At 33.8% G+C, this 19,714-nt stretch overlaps 1 protein-coding gene across 1 annotated transcript in view; it reads left to right on the top strand.

Moving 5' to 3' along the window:
- The window catches only part of LOC128223675 (probable RNA-binding protein 18), a 39,775-nt gene that overhangs the window by 7,910 nt on the left and 12,151 nt on the right, over positions 1-19,714 (top strand). Inside the window, exons 2-5 of the mRNA XM_052932966.1 lie at positions 12,076-12,176; positions 12,561-12,687; positions 13,975-14,058; positions 15,562-15,620. Coding sequence (XP_052788926.1) covers positions 12,076-12,176; positions 12,561-12,687; positions 13,975-14,058; positions 15,562-15,620 — 371 coding nt within the window. The remainder of the gene's footprint in view (positions 1-12,075; positions 12,177-12,560; positions 12,688-13,974; positions 14,059-15,561; positions 15,621-19,714) is intronic.

The following is a 19,714-nucleotide window of genomic DNA, read 5'->3' as shown; positions in this document are numbered from 1 at the left end:
AACTTATGGTCAGGTCGCCATTTCAAAATTAATCCCTATTTCCAAAACAAACGCCATTTTGGACATAGTTTGTTCAAATTTTCCAGTATAATTTTCAATATTTTTTTTTTATTTTATCTAAATATTTCGGTGAAAATCTGATAAATATTTTTTTATATTGCTCTATTTTGCTTTATGCTCGTTAATAAGACGAGGCCCATTATTCCAAAATAAGTTCCTTTGAATATCTGGATTACAGTGATTAAGTCAATGTAAAGAATACCAAAGAATTATTTTAGTGAAATCGTTCATTTCTTAATGTCTTGAGCATTTCTAATTTACCATGGTTGCTAAGAAATGGTTATTTATTATTAAATTATTTATGTACATTGCTAAAATAAAATATGTGCTGCATCAAAAAAAATGTGTTTTTCTTTGATCAAGACCTCATTTATGGAAAGAAGCATTTCATAATGTAGGCCAATATGTGTTTCATTAAATAAAACAGGTAAAAATGTTCACTGTTTCTGTAAGTTCTTCTGATTTTAAAAAATCCAAGATGAAATATTCTTTGGGTTAAATTGGCATATATTGATTGTGACACAAAAAATGTTGGCCATTGTATGAAACTTGGTATGCAGTATAGGACTCGAAAGTCAATTTACAATATTGACATAAAATTTGGTATACAGTATAGGATAAAAAGTCAATTGATTTAAATATTCACTTGAAACTTGGTATACAGTATAGGACTCAAAAGACAATTTTAAATATTCACATGAAATTTGGTATACAGTATAGGATCAAAAGACAATTTACTATATTCACATGAAATTTGGTATAGTCAGTATAGGACTCGTAAGTCAATTTATGATATTCAAAAGTTATATTAGGTTTCAACTGCTAAATATGTAATGTTTGTTTGAATTCTGATAATCACAGTTCAAGTTTTAATTAAAACAAAAAAGTATGTGATAATCTTAAGCATTTAATTCTTTCACATTCTGATCTCTATGAGGGCAGAAGGGTGTTTCCAAAAAAAGGGACAGGGTGCAGCACCCTCCCATAGCCCTCGAAGGCCCCAAAAAATGGTTTGGTTAGGTCAACATCCTTTTCAAAAACAGGTATGGTAGGCAAGCTTTCTATTTTTTTATTTCAAAAATTTATTAGGCTTTTTTTAAGAACATTATTTTCATAATTGGAGAATGGTGTTAAAGTGACCTTCTGTATAAAGCTTTAAAGGTTTTCATCTACATATTAAAACACACACTTAAAAGAACTTATATCAACTGACTATGAAAACCGTAGGCTCGGCGCCTATTTTGAGGTAGGGTCGGGTAACCCAAACCAAATGTAATTATTTAGGCTTAACGAAAACTAACTTAAACTAACTAAAACCCTGTTATTTAGGAGTAACAACGTCCATTACTCCTACTCCTTAAGAACATTACTTTTGAAATCTTATGGAACTTGCTAAAATTTTGACACACCCTACCTTAAATAAAATGATGAGCAGACTTTGAAAAGAAAACCACATGCAACTTGAAATTATTACGTGCCATATATTCAATTAGAATATGTGCAAGAGAAACTTCTGCCAAGTTGAGTTTTCCAGGTGCAAATTCTAGAGAAATTCTGCATTTCTCATCAGAGTAAGTTTTTTGGATATGTGTTAAGGCTATAAATTGTCTAATAATACCTCGAAATGACTTTGAGAAAGACTGGCACTTGGATAGTTTCAAAAACATAATAGTCTGATTCAATAGTAAGGTGCTTTTAAGTATTAATTCCAAAGACGTGGTCACATAATGTGGTCAAAATATCTTGGACAAGTTCAATAACTAGCAGGAAAGTCCTAGCACTGCAGAGTAATTGCCCTTGGAATGATAAAAACAAAATTGACAGTATTCACTCTTTAATGTTTACCAATCATTACCAAACTTGGTCACAATATTTGAGGTCATAATTTTAATCTCAGGCAATTATGGTTTTTTACTCAGTCACTCTAGAGGTATATGAATATACAAAAAAAGTATAGTGTTATAGCTCTCTGGATTTGCAAATGTAGACCAATCATCACCAAACTTGGTCACAAAGTGGGCAATATCTCAAACATGTTTGATAATGAGCTGGAAAGTCCAAGTAACACCAGAGTTATGTCCCTTGATTTTACCAACTGACACAAATATAATGAATAGTGTCTGCAATCCAAGTTTAATTACTAAGTACACTTGTTACCGGTAATCATCACCAAAGGCGGTTAAAATATCTCTGCCAAGTTAATTTTATAACAAGTCAGAAAATCCAAGTCATTTAGTAATTAATGGCCTTTGCATTATACAAAAAAACAACACAATTGAGAGTTCCGGTATCCCCTCTCTAATTTTGTCAAATTGACACAAGTCATCACCAAACTTGATTTCCTAAGAGCATAAATTTGTGGTAGTTGGTAAATTTTTTAAAACCTCTCTGATGATAAAACTATGCAACATGGTGAATATATTTGTGAAGGAAAGTTCTCTATAATAATGATAATGATGATAATAAGAGAACTGCTGCTATACAGTCATCATCTGGTACGAGAATGTAAATGTTCAATTGTATAATCATATCACAAGATATTCATCTGATATAATTGTTGTTCACCCAAGTAATTACTCCCCATAATCCAGAGTGGCTTGTTCAGTGGTGTAACAGGAATATTTCTTAGAACCAACACACACATTTGGCACCGAAGAAACTACTTAATGTCTTCTGTCATCCCGTTTTTAGAAGATGAAAGTTTTTTTAAGAAAATTCACATTTCAGATGATTTGGTAAGATTGAAAAACATTTATTTTCTTGGCATTAATTTACCTGGTATTTGGTTTAGTGTATATAATGTACTGTCATGAACTAAATTTCAGCAGAAGTTCATCGTGTGTGTGGGGTGGGGGTGGGGGCGGGGGTGGGGGGTTTGAAGAACCAAATGAAAGCCATTTATATTTGTGTGCCTATATTAAATTAGAATAAGTTCTACAGAAACCAACAAATCAAATAAAAGCAATATATATATATATATATATATATATATATATATATATATATATATATATATATATATATATATATATATATATAAAATGTTCAAAACATTAAAATGAAAAGTAATGTCCACCCAGTAAGCTCAATCGGTAGAGCGTTGGACTGTGAATCGGACGACCTGGGTTTGATACCCCAAGCGGAGAAGGTCACATCTGTTGTGAGTGGTTATATTGAAATTCTTTCTACAACCATTCGCACTGTACCACTGCCCCTGGCATGTACAGAAGTTGTCAGTTTTTTGCAGAGGTGAAGGCACCTAGTACTGGTTAACCGCCCAGAATAGGTGTGCGGTGGTTGAACTGTCACTCAGGGACCCTTCAATGTGCTAATGCCAGGACCCGGAGTATAAACTACTAACACCAACACTAAATGAAACTTATGATGGTAAAATATGTGTTTGAAATGAGTAACATGAACCATCTGAGTGGATAAAACAATTGTTCAGTATATGCCTATTTACCAACAGAATAAAGCTTTCAGCCTGTATGTCCTGTGTATTGGTATATTAATGGCACATACAACTGTTTGCAAATCAACTTACCATTGCTTTGAAGCATTGAATGATCATGGCTTTTGCTCCACCCAAAATCTTCAAGAGAATTTCATAATAAAAGCAACATCTATGGACTATTATTTGACTGCTCACTTTAAGTAAATTGACTGTCAGTGAATCGTAGTAGTATTTTATGAATTTCATAGAACTTACTACTTAAGAGGCATACTCATTCCCTGCATATCTTCCACACATGTACAGTTTGCATGAGTTTGCTTCCATGCACCAAGAAAAGCATAGCTCTAAATATGCTTGCAAGAATTAGGCTTTGACAAAGGCAGTACAAATTGACTGCTTTTTCGGTAAGTAATTGCAATGTGATCTTGCTTTGTTTAAATGATTGACAAGCACATTCGGCTCAGTTTATTTGTAAACAGTAGTACAAATTTGGACAATTCAACTTTCACAATAACAGTGAATAAACACAAAATTTGGACACCTTGGTAAAGAAGCGTGTATGATAAATAGCAAGGTCTATTGCTCTGGTTGTTTGTTAAAGAAAATGTAAATTGATATTGACATAGCTATTACTTACAAATCTCATTCAGATTCCTTCTGGCAGGAGAAGTGATTTAGTTGACAGGTCTGGAGCTATTATCATCAGAAATCATTTTCTGGGGTATGTCAAGATGTCTTGAATTGGCACAGTAGTAAGAAATAATTGTATAATAATGTAACAACATGCTGAACTGTAATATGTGTATGAACATAATGCCTTGTCCCCCCTCCTTGCCCACTTCTCCTCCTTTTCCAATCCTCCCTCCCGCTTTCCTACTCCTTCCCTGTTACCTGCTCTGCCCTGCCCCTCTACTCCTTTCCTACCCCTCTACTCCTTTCCTGCCCCTTCACCTTCTTAACTCCTCCACCTTCCATGCTCCTTCACTAGTGATGAAACATTTATCGATTAAAATCGATTAATCATCGCTGACAATGCCATGTCGGCGACAATCGATAGTGGTTGTCTAAAATCGATGTCGCTATTGTTACTTCCGGTAACTACGTATTTATTTTGTTTTGTTGTTAAAGTCGAGTGAATGTCAATTTTTCTTTTAGGTAAATTCTCGTTGAGTTCATTTTAAAAAGGGTGGTCACTCTCCTACACAAATGGGGTGAATGTAAACACCTTTGCTTAAACACTTACAAACTTTCCCAAAGTACAAATTGTTTTTAATTGTTGATATATTTCATAAAACCTTCTTCAATAACCTGTCTCTATGGTGAAGTGGGTCCGGTCTTACCTGCAAATACCGGGAATCCCGGCTCGATACATTCTTTTTTTGGTATCGTTTGTAATTAACTAATTTACTTTTTGTGAATATTTTATGAAATTAAGATATTCTAATGAAATGTTTAATATGACAGGTTATCGAATGTTAAGCTGGTTCACAAATATTTAATATGCTTTTATATTGATAAAATGCAAAGATAACTTACTTGATGCGGTGTGCATAATTTTGCAATTGATGTGCAATTATTAAGTATGTGTAGTGTTGTTATGATTTTTCGTTAGGTTATTGAACACAGAAAATGGTTATGGAAATTTACTTACTGCTGTAAAAAACATGACTATAGCATCACACGTACTGATTCCAGGTTTAACCATTTCAATGCTCATTATGATACTATGTATAAAGAATGTATTCCTTGCTGATATCATGAACTTCGATTATTGTCCGATAGTAAATCGATATGCCTGGTCTGATTTGATTCGATTATCGATAGCAAATGGAGTCCGATTTTCAAACACTATCCTTCACCTTTAATTGCTCCTCCCTCAAGATTTCCTTTCACACTCCTTTGTCTCCTTTCCTGCTCATCTCCAGGGCTTTCCCACTCCTCTGTCCCCTTTTTCTACTCATCCCCTTTACCACACCCTGGTCCTTTTTTCCTGCTCATCCCCCCTTTCCCACTCCTCTATCCATGTTTTCTGCTAATCCCCTTTTCCTACTCCTCTGTTCCCTTTTCCTGCTCATCCCCTTTTCCACCCCTCTGTCCCCTTTTACAGTTCATCCCTGTTTCCCACTCCTCTGTCTCCATTTCCTTTTCATCTCCTTTTTCCACTCCTCTGCCCCCTTTTCCTGCTCATCCCCCCTTTCCAACTCCTCTTCCCCCTTTTCCTTCTCATCCCCCCCTTTCCCACTCGTCTGCCCCCATTTCATGCTCATCCCCCTTTTCTGCTCCTCTGTGAAATAACCAGATGCAAAGTACTTTGATCTTTGCTGTTAAAGTAAATTTAAATTCCCATGACCTTTTTTATTCTACTGTGTAAATTCATGGTTTTTAATCAAATACTTCATTTGTTTTGAAAATGAGGTGAAACCTTTTAATCATTGGATCAGACAAGAAGATAAAAGTCAAAGAGGGAAAAGCACAATTTTCAATTACTTAATTGTTTTGCTCTGAAACTCTGATAACCATCCAACAATATGTTCTCTGTGGTGATGTCAGATTGTAATTTTGCTTAAAGTGACGCTCTTATTTAAAATCAATACAAACACTTGTATAAAAAAACATCCATTTTGACTGATAAACCTTAAACTACTTACTAAATAATGCATTTATGGAAAATATTAATTACTGATATAACAAGATTGTTACTGTGTATTTAAAAGCAGATCAGAGCAAAATATGAAATGATTGGTGAATGCTTTAAATGATTTGCTGTGATCTACCATAGTCTCATAATTATTAAGGTAGAAATACTGTGTTTTATGCTTATAGGGTTCTTTCAAATTAAACTAGGTTTCCTTCATAAGAACCATTGTTTTCGACATTTATTCATCCTTTTGGGAATATTAAAACAACAGCATTAATTGTGGTAAATCTAATTTGGGAGTGCATCTTTAATGGATATGAGGAGAGAAAAAAGGTAACTTTGAAAAATTTAGTTTCATGTCATGTGATTTTTTTGTTAATGGAACTTGTTGGTTTTTCAGGATGATGTGTCTGAAAATTCTAATCTAATAATTATTTTATTCTTTGATACTGAAATGGCATAAAAAAATACCATAAAAGTGTAAAAAAAACACTTGATTTTAGTGGAGAGCGAACTAGCGCCAATACAGTCAAGAAAAACTATAAAAACTGACAACAAAACCATTGCCCACGAGGACTCTTACAAAAAATTATGGACAAGTCCCTTTAATGGATCTTTACAAAAAATAGTAGTATATATCTGAAAAGTCTTATTTTTATGTGCGCACCTCATTTCTGGCATGGTATCATGAAAATTACAAGACTGTTTATAATATAATCATGGCTGGTATAATGAAAATATGCTGAATCATAATAACTGCATAAAACTGCCTTCAAGAACCTCGATAGTACTGTTCTTCTTGAATTGAAGCTAACTATTACCAGATGAGAAATTGACAAAAATGACATATTTTCTGTTTAGTTTTGGTGTAAACCTTGAAGAAACTGTGCACCAGATGGTCAATTTGCAAGAAAAAAGAAAATTGTCGTAAACTGTCATAAACTTGGTATTGATGTGTACAATGCATTGAAACTTACTAACTAAAGTACCACATAGTTTACAATTTATTTAAGTTTAGCAGTTATTTCGTATTATTCCATTAAAAAAGATTACTGGGTATGTCTACCTAGTAGAATTCATTCCTTATGCGTGATTGGCTAGTCGGTGTTATCACGTGATATTACCGAGTTAGGTGTATAGCTTAATTATGTCACCCGATTAGAGTAAGCCATCGCAGCTCAGTGGATACAGCGCTAGTCTGCAATTTTGGAGACATGGGTTCGAACCCAGTCTCCGACACAATTTTTTTTTTTCATTTTGGTCCTTTTTTTTCAATTGTGATATCAAAACGTTACACATTCTATTAAATAATTGTCCTGAGATTTGTTACAGAAATAAACTTTTTTTGGTGCCAATCTGGTGAACAGTCTTAAAAATAATTATATTGATGAATTTAATTGTATTCGATATCAATCCAAGTTTGCATTCTTTTAACTATCAAAATGGTGAAATAAAATTTTGTCACACACCAGAATTAGGCCTTACAAAATTACATTTGGTTAAAAGGGTTTCCCAAACCTCCCTATGAAAAAGGCACGGAGCCGACCCTACCGTTTTATAGTCTGTTGGTAAAAAAATATAAAAAATGACAATTTTAAGTGTATGTTTTTATATGTATTTTAAAGCCTTTTTAAGCTTTATACAGAAGATTACTTAAACACCATTCTCCAATGATGACAATAATGTTCGTACATAAAGCCCAATAAAAAAAATAAATAAGAAGCCTACCTACCCTACCCATTCTTGAGTAGGATGTAACCCTAACCAAATCAATTATTTTTTTTGTCTTTAATACTTTATAATACCTACAGTCAATCTCCAATGGATAAGGTGAAGAAAGGCTAACAAAAGACAGCGATCTATGAGCTGTTGATAGAAATAAATTATTCATTATAATAGTGGCCAAAGAGATACCTGTGAAAACAGTAAGAAGTTCAGAAATAGTTCATTATTTTCGATAACCGAAGAATTTTTATGCAAGTCTAACACTCTGGCGGAGAAACTCTACAAATTTGTAGTTGCGGTAGTCACATGACTTTTCATTATTGTTTGATGTGGTACAAAGAGGGGATGAATAATACCTACGTTTTGCGCAAGAAAGGGCAGTTTTTTTTTTTTTGTTGTTGTTGGAATTCAACCATGGAAATCTGAATATAGTTGCAAGAAAAGGACATTTTGGTGTTTTTCTGAAATCCATGCTTATCTGTGACAATGCAGCGTTAAGATGGAATTGCAAACTATTAGCAATCTTTATGCTGCATTTATTCTTGGAAATACCTGGTAATAGCCCATCCTTCTAATAAATTGACGCATCTGCATGATTCATTGTTTTCTGGAAGAAATGCTGAAGTTTATGGATTAGGTTGGATTAGATAAGAAAGTTATTAACTTTCAAAATAGAAACTCTTTGAAACACCTCCATTAAATGTTGATAATTGTGACATTACTAAACAAAAACACCTTTTGATAATTACACTATGTCTAAATGCCATGACTATAGCATCTGACCTAAAACAATTCCATGAGATTCAAGATAATTTCGTGGTTTTGCCCTTTTTTGACTGAGAGTACAGTGCTCTTGTTTTAAGTTGAAAAGACAACTCTGTGATTTAAAAGCGCACAATAAAGGTTGATGCCAGTTTTATTTAAACTATTTTAATGCATAATCTTGTTTAACTCATTTCATTTGAATGATCAAAACAAAAAAAAAGAATATGATTTAGGTATGGATAAAGAAATATTTGCAATGTTTTTTTTTTTTGGTGTTTTCATTACTGGGGAATTTGTAGCTATGAAAGTTATTAAGAATTTGAAAGGCTTACATATTTTTTTATCTTCACCTAGATCATATGCTTTTATTGGATTTTACCCAGAGTCATCCTGGTGAATGAACCCACAGCCTCCTGAGAGAAAGGCGGACACCTATATTGCTAGACCTGACTCTTATCCTTGTGGGGATCGAACCCACAACCTCATGGTTGGGAGGCAGACAACTATACCACTAGACAACTCTCAACCAATGAGGAATTCATGATTGTTACAGAAATTAGGGCCAGACCGTTTGTAAGATTAATGGTTTTCATTTATCTGAGAAGTGAGACACACAGTACATGGCCAAAAATGTACAAAACAGATAAAAACAAAGAAAAATGCAGAGGAAGGTTTAGCCCTGTATTCTTACTCCCTTGACATAACAGATGATGATAATGAAACATGACGACATAAAAACCTCACACCCCGTCCTGTCACAGTGACAGTTACATCAGCTTATTGCGCTGCCCATCATTTTGGTTACAGGGGAACCTGTAATACTATGTTTGGTAAAAAACACTTGTCATTTCAGATCTAAAAAATTCAACCCCTGAGATTATTGTTTAGGAAAATTTGAGATGGATTGCAAAGGTGAAATATGATATCACTTGAAATAATTAGAACTTTATTTTAGTAATTAACAAACAAACAGAATGGTTCTTAAATAAATAGCCTAGTCGAAATATTATAGCGCATTAAAAAATTGGGAATTTATTTTAGTGCTTAAAAATCAAACAAAAAGGTTCTTTTATGATTAAATATTATTAAAAAAAAATTGGTCAATGTATATGGTTAAAGAAATTGGAATATTGTCATTCTGTCATTCAGAAACATTTTAAACATGTTGTTAATGTCTTTGCGTTAATCTTTTAAATCTATACTGCTCTGGAAGTTTAATAAATCGATACACTTGTGATCTGCAGCATTTCGACCAAGATTTGAGACCAATATTTCAGCTGTACTTCTTTTATCTAAATATACGAGCACTTCCTATAATATTTCATGTTAAAAAGTTAACCACAATGTTGTTAATCATGTTAACTTCAACAAACCTCTCAACAATTGGCCCATAATGTTGTATTAAAAGTTACCATTGTCATTATTTGGGGTGGGGGATCTCATATAGCATCCAAATGCCTACTTCCCTCAGATTAATATGTCTAAGCAGGTCTTTTTTAAGTGATTTTGGGAACAAGTCTTTAAAGGGACACCAGATGATACAATTGCAAGAAGAAATGTAAAACATCAAAAATTTACATAAAGTTGATATTGTATTGAATCTTAGTTACTGATGTATCACATTGCTTTTTTAGTATTATATCCAATTTTTGAAATTAATTGAGTTTGTCTACCATGTAAATACAAGTAAATTTAAAAATAGGGTTGGTATATGTATCTGTATTTATCACGTGACTTTTACATGCTAAATATATTTTTAGACTATTAACTGGGAAATCATCATGTTATTTGTTTCTTAAATGGGTAAATTCAGCTGAGACAGCGATAAAGAATTCTTTTCATCATGTTAAGTGATTTATTATCAGCCATATACTAACTCATATTGACAATTCTAGGCTTATTTTGAGGAAATACTGTACTTGATGTTTTGAGACCATCTGGTGTTTAGTCCCTTTGGGGAAATACATCCTCTGGTCAAAATCTGGAGTTCTGCATCAGATTTTGAAAAAAAAAATTATTATTATGGCTTTTAAGAAATTGCGCCAAGTGAAACATTCAAAGGTAATATTATCACAAAGATATATCATTTCGGTAAATTTCTAAATTAAATTTTTAAATTAAGAACATGAATTAAGTATACAGTTAGCTGAATGATTATAGGTCACAACTATATTGGAAAAAAAAACAACCTTTAATGAAAATACATGCACCCACAAATAAAAAGAGAACTCTCTTTTTTTTTACTGTTCTTCATAATTATACAAAATGTTTTCTGTATGACCAAAATATTTTTTTATTCTGTTCACCATTTTGTCAGGTAAACACTGTAATTTCACATGTACATTCTTTAAAGGGGAGCCAAAGGTATTTGCCAAGGGGATGTAATTTGTCGTATGAAACATGTTTTATCTTGTACCTGTTTTCACAAGTGACAGCATCATTAGAACAAACATTCAGCTTTTTGACGGGATAACATTGTCCTTTGTACGCCCTGACTTTGTTGTTGTTGTTTGTTTTTGCGCACAGAATGATCAGCACACTCAGGCATTTCTTGGGTCATTTGTCAGGAACATTTTCCGTTGTTTATTTGTACTTCATGACCCTTAACTTTTGTTTTCAATGAAGACTAATATGAAGAGGAAACATCAATGTAAACATTCATTAATGGCAGCCTGTCAAACATAAACAAAACATACCTGAAAGACTAGTAAAATTGTTCAATATTATGGTCTTTTTGGTAATCTTATCTTATGTACTGACCATGGAAAATGCCCCAGACCCGGCAAGTACAGGTTGTACCTATTTGGGCATTATGATAAATTTCTGTACCCCATGAGTATGTCAAAAATATAACATGATGTTTGCTTATTAAAGATCAAGTTATCAATCACATATAAACAAAATCATGACGGTGTTACTTTCTGACTAACTGAAATAATTTTGAGTTAGGGCCATTACAAACAAGGATGGCCTTATTTTGGTTTTCAATCTTAATAATTATATAAAAAGTTACGGCCGTAACATTATTTTTTAGTATGGCCTAATAATGGGTGTGAATTGTCCGCGAATATCAGCAAATCTAATGGCGCCAGGAACAAACAAAAAAATGTGTAAACAAAAATATATGCAACTTTTTCTTTATCAGGCTAAAATAAGTATAAAAACAAATTTTGCTGATTGAAAAAGGTTAACTGGTTGCTTTTGTTACTTTATTTATTGTTAGTATTGACCCTGTAGTTTGCATCTAATTCGAAGTCAGGTAATCTAAAAAGCCAGTTTGCTTCTGTGGCAGTGTGCTTCACCTTTTAGGGGCCTAAAGCACCCCAAAAACACATCACCAAAATGGTTTCAGCCCTTCAGCTACCAGGTCATCCACATCCCCGAATAATGATACTGCATATCAAATTTTCAAATGTTGTTGTTTTCACTTCAGGAAGAAGGAAGCTTGATTCCTATTCCAGACGATCCTGTTGACTGCTCCGAGGAAAATGACCGAAGATTGTGGATTGGTAACCTTGACCTTAAAATTACAGAGTAGGTGGTCTTTGGTCTTTAGTCTTGAATACAGAAATGCCCTATAGCCAGGTATTTTATAATTAGGATAATAAAGTGGCTCTTAAATACATGTACATTCTGCACAAAGGTCTTTTCATAGGAGATTTTGCTCATTTACCAAGTTTTAATTTGAGAAAAACATATTATGATATGTCAATAGCACATTACTGTCACAATCAGCATTAGGCAAACAATCCTTTGACAAATAGTGGCTAGAGAGCTACAGTTACTGCCCTTAGTATTGATGGTGATGCAGAACCGGGTAGTGCCGCCTTAGGTGTGAAAGGTTGGTTGCACATGAAAAGTTCACAGTTCTTTTATCCTGATAAGCCTGTTTCTGAGTTGAAATCTCTTACATTGTAGGTTTGCCTTGCTGAAGATCCTACAGAAGTTTGGATCCTTAGAGCGCTTTGATTTTCTTTACCATAAGACTGGGCCAGACCAAGGCAAGCCTCGGGGATATTGCTTTGCGTCTTTCTCATCTAGAGAGGTATCACTTACTTTTTAAAGCCCTTCATTTCTTATCTACCCTTAATGTGAGGTTACACACCGTTTTATCTCCAGAAATGGACAAAATTCATAAGAAAGGCATGCACATATATAAGGAAATTAAAATTTAATTTAGCTTTGACCTGTCTAACTGCGTTCATACCCCAATAATGACATCAACCCCGCAATTCATTCCTTAAATATAAGAAGAGTTATACTTTAATTTAGTTTCAATTTAATTTAACTTTGACTAATTGCCTTCATATCACAGATAAATACATCAAACCCGCAATTCATTACTTATATATTTACACCAATAGTTCATTATTTCATTCAAGAATTGTTAAAACAATTCTTCATTTCATTAAAGAAACCTTTCAGTTATTCTTTCTTACAAATTCTGTAAATGGAAGACCTACTATAACAGGAAACATTTTATCAAATGACGTCACAATAACGCGGAAAAAGATCAACCACTTCTAAACGTAAAATTGAAACTCTTATGACAACAATACATTTAACATATCATACGTTAACGCTTTCTAAAACTTTGATTTATATTTTACGGGACTTGCTGAGACAGTACAAACAATAACAAGATCAACAGTTTTCATGTATATCGTTATGCGATGAATTGCGATCCAAACATATCCGAACAGTGATTTTTTTTGGTGCAATTTACTGCCTTCTAAAGGCTGTTTCCCCTTGCAAAAAAATGTCCATTTTTCCCAAAAATTTATTTATTTTTCCCAATTTGATAAATGCACATTAATGATTATGTTAGTGATTAAAAAAGCAATGAATTTCTTGAAAAATAAACAAAATCTTGCCAAGATTAACTCTTTAACGACAAGATTAACTCTTTAACAGCATAAAGTATGCATAAAAAGGTGAAAGCATGTATATTTGCCATTATATTTTCTATTTTGATCTGATTTTGTTATTTTCCCAATCTGGATTTTTTTCCCAATTTGCAAGGCACAGGCGGTAAAAATATTTCCAAAAAAAATCACTGCCGAAGATGTTGTGTTCATCGGATGATAACCGCAATTGCTGAAAGGCAGTTCATTTAAGGAATGGAAGTTGAGGTGTAAATATACTGTTATGAATCAAACCAATGAACAGATGGAGTTGGATATAAATTCCCCATCTTTAGTTTTAACTGGGAGTCATTTTCTCATTAGTTTTTCAACTTTAGTAGACTCTCAATGGTGAAGAATTATTTATTTTTCAAATCATAAAGACTTCATTTAGTTATAAAGCATGTTTTGTTTATGACTATTTTCAGGATGCATTAAAAGCGATGAAATCACTTGACAAAAAACGGGCCCTATCCAAGCATATGGTGGTTAGATGGGCCCACAAACAACAGGTATTTGGAGGAGCTTATAAGCCAGACTGACGCGCCTAAAATTATCCAACTCAATTTAAGCTTGTCTGTTTTTCAAGCCAGACTGACTCACCTCAAATTATCCTATCAATTTAAGCTTGTCTGTTTTTCAAGCCAGACGACTCACCTCAAATTATCCAACTCAATTTAAGCTTGTATGTTTTGCAAGCCAGACTGACTCACCTCAAGTTATCCAGCTCAATTTAAGCTTGTCTGTTTTGCAAGCCAGACTGACTCACCTCAAGTTATCCAGCTCAATTTAAGCTTGTCTGTTTTTCAAGCCAGACTGACTCACCTCAAGTTATCCAGCTCAATTTAAGCTTGTCTGTTTTTCAAGCCAGACTGACTCACCTCAAGTTATCCAGCTCAATTTAAGCTTGTCTGTTTTTCAAGCCAGACTGACTCACCTCAAGTTATCCAACTCAATTTAAGCTTGTCTGTTTTGCAAGCCAGACTGACTCACCTCAAGTTATCCAGCTCAATTTAAGCTTGTCTGTTTTTCAAGCCAGACTGACTCACCTCGAATTATCCAACTCAATTTAAGCTTGTCTGTTTTTCAAGTCAGACCGACTCACCTTAAATTATCCAACTCAATTTAAGCCTGTCTCTTTTTCAAGCCGGACCGACTCACCTCAAATTATCCAGCTCAATTTAAGCTTGTCTGTTTTTCAAAAAAAGAGAGTTGAAGCATTGTCACAGCCTGTGTTGTCATTGTTCACATCGGTGTGCAAAAACCCTTGGCCTTAACTCAAAAAGCAGTGATTATGATATTCAAATCAAACATGGTAGACTTGCTGTCAGAAATAATAGTCACATGTAAAGGTCCATAATTCTGGTTTAAATGCATATTGAGTTATGTCCCTTTTTAGTCTGACAAACTACTGAAGAGTGTAAGCACTTTCTAGTGTCACTCTTGCTTTCCCCCTTCTCTAGGTGGGCATTGTATAACAGATTATATAAGCAAATTATGTCCATTTGTTTTTAGGTTTTGTCACAGCATTGGTGTTGATAGCAGCAATGCTTTTGCTATACATTTAAAAAACATTCACATGAACCTATTTTCACCATGTGAGAATATTTTTATATAATTGACAATCAGTACACACATGTGTACCCAGGCAAATAACTCTGGCTTGAATAATTTTAGAGGTTGCCCCTTGATTACCTTCAGTAATAAAAGACGAGTGATAGGCATATGCATGCTGTGCATTTTACTTCATGCTATATCCAGTTTTTCTTGATATCAATACATGGTTAGACATTGCATTAATAAATCTAATTTTTTTTACAAATGAAAGCACTTATCTTAGAACAAAATAATAAAAAAAAATGTTGAAATTTGTGTTAGCAAGTAGTTTTATGTATGAATACAATGAACATTGCAGAAAGTGTTTTTATTTCCTTCCAAATATAACTGAAATTCAATACGATAAACAAATATTGATTTAATAAGATGTATGCATAACATAGATAAATCTATTTCAGGAGCCAGTGGTCAGCAGCACTCAAGAAAGTTCAAATCAGTGTACAGTAGATGGAATAAGGTACAACAGCCTTAGTTTAACATTTTTAAATTCTAATTGTTCAGGAACTTTATATCTGTCTTTAAATCGAACCATGGCAGATTACCCCTATACATAAACACAACTCTACCAGTTATATAAAAATTCAAAGAAACTTTGCCTTGTCACACTTTCATTTTAATCGGAGAACCTCGGCCATTCTTCGAAAACAACCTCATATGTATAACTACACATGATTATGTTTACAGTCTCAGAATTCTTTCCATTTGACAACCCAGTACGATTAGGAAGTTATGTCTTAGGAATATTTATGATTAATACGAAAACATTAAAAAGGGTATAAATTTGAACTTAATAATAAACAAGAGGGCCATGATGGCCCTAAATCGCTCACCTGAGTAAAAGAGTTTAACTTTTGTAATCAATATAGCTTGATATTTGTTCTCAGAGAATATTGAACAAGGGGTTCATGCGAAGAAAATGTCAGGGTTCGAATTTAACTTTGAGGAGCACTCGCAAAATTTTGCGAGTGCTTTTTGAGGCAACTCGCAAAATGAAAAATCAACTTGCAATGTTATTATTTGCTTTATTCCCTTATAATATTGTCTAATTTAAGTAGAAATTTACACCTAAGACATATTATGAATATTAAAATGTATCAATCTTTAGTAACTCAACTACTAGAACTTGTTGATGGCTTATTCTTTTTGGGGAGTACGGAAAGACTCATCAGATGCTAGCCGCTTTTTGATTACAAAGCTGTCCAATAATTTGACATTGTTCACTTTGTATATTTACCCTTGCCATCGGGTAATGTCCATTCGGCAAGCACGGTACAGATTTCATTAAGTCTATAAGTATTAAAAGCAATAACATTATAAATTTAAAATAAATGAAAGAAACAGTAAAATAATGTAGCGAGGATGCTCTGGACCATGAAATATATCGATCGACGAAGTCTATTTACTTTGGCAGTTGGGCAGAAATATATCAAAGGTTGATGGGGTTTACATATATATAGTGCACGAATGCGCTAAATTTAGCCAATGATTAAGCTAGGTGATTACGTCATTTGTATTCACTTTGTATTATGCACGCCTCGGAAAGATTCGAGATAAAACTCGGCCTTGTCCGTATTTGTTCTATTTTTGAAAACTTACTAAAGCGTGACTCCTTACTGTCTTTTTTATACTGGTAGTGTAAACATGCCACTTATAGGGTGTTGACACTCGACTACACAGCGGAGTTAAGTTCATATTTATTCTACTTTCCTTTTAACATTTTGTGGTCTAGAAAAAGCCACTCGCAGAATTTTGCGAGCTTGAATAAAAGTCACTCGCAATTTGCAAATGTCGCTCGCATTTTGCGAGTATGCGAGTCTAAATTCGAACCCTGAATGTTAAGTTTTTTTTACTAATTTTAGCTCTGGTGGCCCTTAAAAGGGGCCAAACAAAATTATTTGAAAAGACCTGACAGAGGCCCATGCTAGGATGCTTTAGACTTGAAGATCCATCAAGCAGTTAATAAGATCAAGTTGTTTAAAGGTTTTTCTTTTTTTTGCTCTGGTGACTCCTAAAAGGGGCCAAACAAAACCATTTGAACAAAGTTCAGAGAGGACCATGTAAGGATGCTACATATTGAGTATGGAGTCATTCTGACCTTTACTTTCAGAGGAAAAGATGTTTAAGTGACAAGACAATGTAAAAACAAATGACCCCTGAGCAAGGCCAATTTGACCCCCGGACAGTAATTTGAATACCTTTGGTGTAGGTCCACTAGGTCAGGGTTCTCAATTACTTTTCAGTGAACAGGCCGTTTATAAAAAGTAACAGGCCCAAATTGGGGGGGTGGGGGGGGGTTTCCGGGGGAGGAATTTTTTTATGTGAGCGCGTCATTTCCTGCATTCTGGGGTTATTTGAATGCCTTTTAAATCACCCCTTTCAAGTGCAATTTTATAAGTAATATCCCCTAAATATGCAGATACAAGTACTGCAGAGCAGTAGTTGTATCAGGATCTATATATATCATAATGCAATTATATTTATTTACCAAATTTCAACAACAAAATATCCATTTGAAAATTGTATTTTCAACACCATATACAATGTATTAACAAAACTACAATGCAATTGTACTGTGAAAATACATAAGGCACATTGAATTAATAAGAACAGTATTCATTACGCTTAACCCTGTTATTAACACATGTCACTGTCCTCATCTGATGAACTGGACGAGTAGTAGTCCCCCTCCCCCTCAACAAGTATCTCCTTGAGGACTGCCCGAATTTCCTCCCTACAAGGTGTGACTGTGTCCAGTGCCATGCATGTATTGGCACTGCAAGGAGTGTTATCACCATATCCAGCAGCTGGACCAGTCTGGTCATTGTGAGATGTTGTACTGCCTGAAATAATATAAAAATGCAGGAAATGGCACATTTTACATTTCATTAATACCACTTTAACTTGGTACTGACATGACAGTTTTAAAATGTCAGTAAAATTTACATCAATGTCTCTTAAAATAAAAAAGGAAACAATTCACTTTCAATAAAAAATAGTCAATGATTAGCTTGCTGCAAATGCAACTGAAATCAAAAGTACACTATCTTTTTTACGTTTTTTTGTTTTGTTCAAAACACTTGCAATCAAAATGTTTTCTTATAAATGGGACACACTGTCTAATTTTGACATCATGTAGTTGCAAATTTGTATTAAAGTTTAAGTTTAAGCAAAAATTTAAAAATTTACCTTACCCAACCCACTTTATATTTGGTGAGTCTTTAATATTGCTACGATTTTTTCATACAGAATAATGATAATGATAATAGAGTAAACTTACCTCCTTATCAAATCTTCGAAATAATGCATCTTGTACGGAATAAACAACGATCAAAACTTCAAACAAAATAAACGGTGGAAATCGAACGTGAAACAATAAACAGAACACAAAATAAACAGTGGAAATCGAACGTGAAACAATAAACAGAACACAAAACAAACGGTGGAAATCAAACGTGAAACAATAAACAGAACAAGAAATTCATAAATGCAACTGTTTTATTTCATTTTTATCTTATACTCACTCGACGCAGGGTGAAAGAAATCGTGTATTTTTCTTTTCTTCATTTTTACCAAACTCCGCGCAGTGTTACTTCCCTTGCAGTACAGTAATCACTGCCTTCACAAATATCACGTGATGATAGATAAAACGGCACGTGATTGCAATTTACAAAATGGACGGAACACCTTTAAAAGAAATTCCAGCAACATGTTTTGTCTTCCTCTGCAAGAACATGCCGCCAACATTCGATTTGTTTTGGTTTTGCTTGCAATCCTGGTTCAAAACGTTCGATACATGTCTGAATAGCTAACAACACATCCATGTTGATATTGTAATTTGTAAATCCTACTTTCAATTTGAAAAAAGACCGAACATTTCCGAATGTTTTTTTTAATTGTTATTTTTTTATAAAACATATTATGCCTATCAACTGGCTTAAGTAATTATTTAAGAAAGGATATAAGAATAAATATATATGATTAAAAAAAATGCCATTAAAAGTTTTCATCCAATTTTGGATGAAAATCTTGTGGTGGCAGTGATAACTGTACTGCAAGGGAAGTAACACTGCGCGGAGTTTGCATTTTTACTAGAATGAGACGCTTGCTTCCAAGGGTTTTATCAATCGTCTATCTACACGGACTAGTGAAGTTTATTAAACGGCGCCGTAAAGAAATATGCGGGACCGGGCGAACGCTAATCAAGTGGTCGTATTTAAAAGGCAATAACTTTTTTATTCGTTGACGGATTTTAAAAATTTAAATTGTAAACGATTTGGGAACTTTTAATTTTTGTTACTAGGCGATTTTGAACCGGCCCAAATGCCATTTGAACCGGTCATTTTGGCCGGCGGCCGGTTCTTATTGAGAACCCTGCTAGGTAACACTATATACCAAATATGAAAGCTCTAGTTTTTCCTTTCCATTGCCATGGCAACCAGAGTTCTGCATGGAATTCAATTCTTTGAACAATTTTCAATGGGGACCACCCAAGGAACATTCCTGTGAAGTTTGGATGAAATTGGCTAAGCGGTTTATGAGGAGATGTCGTTT

This window comes from Mya arenaria, chromosome 17 (assembly GCF_026914265.1).
Source record: "Mya arenaria isolate MELC-2E11 chromosome 17, ASM2691426v1".
Classification (NCBI taxonomy): domain Eukaryota; kingdom Metazoa; phylum Mollusca; class Bivalvia; order Myida; family Myidae; genus Mya; species Mya arenaria.
This window is presented reverse-complemented; position numbering and strand designations above follow the sequence as displayed.